The 4,511-nt window shown below is 41.5% G+C and overlaps 1 protein-coding gene across 1 annotated transcript; it reads left to right on the forward strand.

Annotated features, from left to right (window-relative positions):
* The first annotated feature begins 2,330 nt into the window (after positions 1-2,330).
* On the forward strand, positions 2,331-4,083 carry LOC138947032 (uncharacterized). Its single transcript, XM_070318461.1, has 4 exons — positions 2,331-2,596; positions 2,834-2,983; positions 3,424-3,484; positions 3,949-4,083. Exons 1-4 carry the CDS (start codon positions 2,363-2,365, stop codon positions 3,957-3,959), a joined length of 456 nt encoding a protein of 151 aa, XP_070174562.1. The 5' UTR covers positions 2,331-2,362; the 3' UTR covers positions 3,960-4,083.
* Positions 4,084-4,511: the final 428 nt, after the last annotated feature.

The following is a 4,511-nucleotide window of genomic DNA, read 5'->3' on the forward strand; positions in this document are numbered from 1 at the left end:
CCGCGCTTTACATATTCATTTCTGCCGTTTGAAATGGAATTTTTTTACAGACAGACAGACAAACAGATTTTTTTTATACACACAATATATAACGCATTCACATCGACCAGCAAACTTCAAGCCTATTAGGCGAACATTCACCTTTCACGACCTATGATATCCCCGGACGTGTTTTTCATTTTTTCGATAAATACCTTTAATGACGTCATATCCGGCTTTTTGTAAAAGTTGAGGCGGCACGGTCACACCCTCATTTTTCAATCAAATTGTTTGAAATTTTGGCCAAGCAATCTTCGACGAAGGCTGGACTTTGGTATTGTATTTCAGCCAGACGCTCGGTAATACCTGAAAATCGACCCTAGGGAAAATATGCACGATATTTAGAACTCGGAGTGTGTAACCTATATGTAAACGCCTCGGCAGATCTGAGAAAGCGAGGATCATACCAATTCATATACATTCCCTCAGCGTATTGACAGTATTTTTGTAAAAAGCGTTCCGTCTAGGTCAGGAAGCGAGACAAAAAAACACTAATGCTGACACCAAGCTGATACTTTTCCTTCCCCGAAAGAAGAAGAGCGGCACAAGGGACAGCATTATGGCGCGCAAAGTGCAGATAACTCCAAGCTTCACGTGACAGACGTCCACTATTTTCGCTCATTGTCTGTGAACAACGACCAACTGGAATCCTTAGCGGCTACCGGGGACGTGTGTTCGCACTCGTCTAACTGTGTGAATATAATTATAGCCACCGCCACGTCCAATCATTCTGTGCTCTATGTTCATGAAGAGGAAAAGAGTACTGTATAGCTATCGAGACTTTTCCCCAAAAACATTGCATATGTTTTAGGCTTGCTGGTACTGAATGTCAACTCGGCTGTCTTGTGCTGGTAAAGAAAAGACACGAAACACATGCACATGAACCGTCGGTGATTTCCGGTTACCCTATCGCACATGGACCCTCTAAACATAAACAATGGGGGTCCCGGGACCCTCTAGGACGGGCGTCCGTGGGGAGCCCTGATAATACAGTATGTTGGAAACGGTGTGTGTGTGTTTGTTGCAGTGTGTTACATGCCGTGCGCTAACTTTAATTATTCCGGAGTCCTACTTGAAACCTACATGGCTTGTTAGCAAAAGCCTTACTGTGTATGCAGTGTGTGTCTTCTTCTTCTTCTTCTGCGTTCGATGTTGATGGCCGTGCTAAATCCTCAGTCCGCAGTCTTGCGCAGTTCGTCGGCAGGACCCCAGACTTTGGCTCCAACACTGGTCTCTTCTTGCCAGAACTTCTGGCGTATTGTCTCTAGATGGGGGCAGTTCTGGAGAATGTGCTCCGGAGTTTGCTCTTCCGAGCCACATTCACAGTGTGCGTCATCCGCAAGGCCCAGTCTCTTGAGGTGTTTCTTCAGTCCACAGTGCCCTGTCCTTAGACGGAAAATGGTGGTTTGGCTTCTCCGGTCTAGTTTGTTGATGGGGTCTTCCTGTGGGTTGTAGTCTCCGTTTCTCTTTTTCCAGTTTTCTTTCTTCTTCCGTTGTAGAAGAGTCTTGGCTTCTGCAGTGTGTGTCAAAACGCATTATACAACCCCGAGAACAGCACAGGTAAGTGAGTGGCACACATCAATCCAAGATCAACTACTAACGTTACAATATTCTGAATAAAAAAACAAGAATGATAAGTTAATGGAACGTTAAATGTTTGTAAAAACTAAACCTTCACAAAAGCCTCGACCAAAAGGCCTTTATATGGACACACAAGAGACACAACAGAAAAACAAAAGGTTGTTTGTAATATGTGTAGAAGCCTGGGAGTCAGAATCTGATGGTTTAAACTAGTCGGATAGTGCCTTTAAAGACCAACCAGAGAGCAACACTTTTTTCTGTTCAAAACATTTTTGTCACAACCCAGGTTAATATTCCGAAAACGATTTTGCAAAATTTTGTGTTGCTGATTTTTTTTTTAATAAAATCCGATTTCGCGCACCTAATCAAACTGCACCGGGCGGCCCTGAGGCCAGTGACGTCACTCGTGGAACATCATGGCGGACGGTTGTAACTCTGCGGTTGTATCTTCTACCGAAACAGACGTTCCCCCTTTCAAACGGCGAAGGAAAGTCGGTTACTACTGTGCAGTTGCGGAGTGTAACAGCAAGCATGCTGATGGTTTTACATTGCATCAGTTTCCTACTGATGCAGAAACTCGGCGACAGTGGATTAAATTCGTTCAACTTGAACTTGCCGAGCAGATTTCAGACCAAGTTTTGGTACGCCGAACCAGAACTCACGGATATGCAGTCTGCACTTCACTACGGATTGCTCTCCAAGAAAGATTGCACTGGCTGCAAGTTTTGGACTTAAAGCGAAGATGGTTTTAAACCATAAACCAGTGCCAACAGTGCAAAAACCGCATCGTCTGGCGCCAACAACAGTCACAACGGTGACTTGCTCGAGTACCGTGGGCGTGGCATCTGTCTCCACAGCCAGCAGCACTGTGACACAAGTAACAACGGCAGTTACAGCGCCAATTTGCTCTGTCATTGTGGCTCCAAAGCAGAGTGTTCGAGTCAGAGGAGCCTTTGCCAAAAGGGAACACCAAAGGGTAAGGTGGAAAATTGTATTGTTATGAAGAATACTAATAGGTTCAGTGACACTGACAATGCCATTATTGAAAAATTCTATAAAAGGGCGCTGCATTTGTCAACTTTCACTGAATAAAACTTAGTACATTTGTAAGCTTTGAGTAGAAAATTCTGTTTTCTTGAGTGTTAAAATTGTTTTAACTTACAAAAATACAGAAATAGAGGACTAAAGAATGATTGTAACATTGTGCTTGCAGATTCTGGAAGATGCTTTGGCAGTTGGGCCTTGTGAATGTGATGTAAAACCTAAACCATCTGACCATCATACAGCTGATTTGTCAGGATCTTGTGATGGAGCTAGTGAAACTGACAAACCTTCGCCAGTGTATGCAAGCACTCAGACAGAGGTAGGCATTGCATTTTTTTTAATTTTTTTTATTGTATAGACAGTACAGATCTGCTTGTTCCCAATCCCACAGTCATTCATTGCAGTACTTAGTCATTCACACTTCTTATCAAGCATATTATAGCTGACACTGTAACTACTAAATGTGAGGCTGATCCACTTTGGCACACATTTGTATCTGATTCAGAGTTTGTAATTTTAGCAGTGTTTATTGATGTCATTGGATACATGTGTTGCACTTGCAGACCCTGTAATTGTATTCATGTACATATATATTGTCACTTTGTGTCACATGCTGTTCCGAATTGATGTGAATGAGTAAATATATCTAGATCTGTCAGTGAAATACTCTACTAACTTATCCATTGAGCAACTGTTATTGTATTATCATCATTTTCTAGCAGATTTTTTGCATAAATTGGTGACAATATTTTACTTCAGACACACCGCAGGATAAAAAGAAACAAGAAAATTCAAGTCACCCCAAAGGCTGCACAGAAAAGTAAGTAAATTATTTAAAAAAAAAGTGGTGGTGGTGGTCCTGTTTATATGTGTGTGTATGGGTGGTGGGTCAATTAATTATTTTCAGACAAGACGTCACAAGAGTAGTCAGGAAAGTTTTAGACTTCAGACTATTTCTGGATATCAAGTATCAACTGTCATAATCTGCAGTTTTTTAATGTACAGATGATATGTCTTTAGCAGACTGATAGTTTTTGCTTAATGATAGTAAGCCTTAAAATGAGCACTATACCTGCTAGCACTATGCAAAAGTGTACATGTGTGGGGGTTGGTATTGTGCACTCATCCTATCACATTTCAGTTGGAGATACTAAGAGGAATTTCTTTGCAGTATGTTGTGCTCTGTCAATAATTACCACAATTGTGTCAAAGCAGGTAGGCAATAGAGATATGGAACTTGCAATTACAAAATACTGTACCTTGTCAAATGAAACACTGTTTCAGGACAATCATAGCTGCTCTGCATTTTAACGAAAACAACAACAGACTGCAGGCTTCTGACCAGACCGGAAAGGAACGCTACAGTTTGGTCTACAGGAAATCAAAGAAGGACTATTCCATCCAGGAAGTGAAAGTGGAGACTTTTGGTACAAAAGTTATTTTTGTGTTGTTCGGTTTGCAAGTACATACAAAATAATGGCCCATTGGATAAGCATGAAAGAGGTAGAAGAATAACTTCCAAACATTTAAGTTAATGGAGATCAGAGAGTAAGGAAGAAGACAAATAGCAATCAATGTCACAAATGTATTGCAACATTTTTTTTCTTTGGCTGCTCAAAGAAAATAAAGAGAAACCATTTTTATACACATTCATACAGGAGCAATCCATACAACAGTGCAGGGGAAGGTAACACTAACAGCCACCGGAGATTATGCCTATTTCAAAGTTGGTGGAGGGTCACTTAATAAAGTTCTCATTTGTTTGCAGCTTATGTGGGGAGACTGATGGAACGAGTGGTGGACTTGGCCTCTACACACAGCATCCAAGACATGGAACGGTCCATCAA

The sequence above is a fragment of the Littorina saxatilis genome, linkage group LG14, assembly GCF_037325665.1.
Source record: "Littorina saxatilis isolate snail1 linkage group LG14, US_GU_Lsax_2.0, whole genome shotgun sequence".
In the NCBI taxonomy this organism is placed as follows: Eukaryota; Metazoa; Mollusca; class Gastropoda; order Littorinimorpha; family Littorinidae; genus Littorina; species Littorina saxatilis.

Bases quoted from the DNA above. Each gene is read 5' to 3' on its own strand.
- LOC138947032 (XM_070318461.1), top strand. From the start codon at position 2,363: ATGGTTTTAAACCATAAACCAGTGCCAACAGTGCAAAAACCGCATCGT. The intron at 2,597-2,833 runs GTAAGGTGGAAA...TTGTGCTTGCAG, and splicing joins CCAAAAGGGAACACCAAAGG to ATTCTGGAAGATGCTTTGGC. The intron at 2,984-3,423 runs GTAGGCATTGCA...ATTTTACTTCAG, and splicing joins ATGCAAGCACTCAGACAGAG to ACACACCGCAGGATAAAAAG.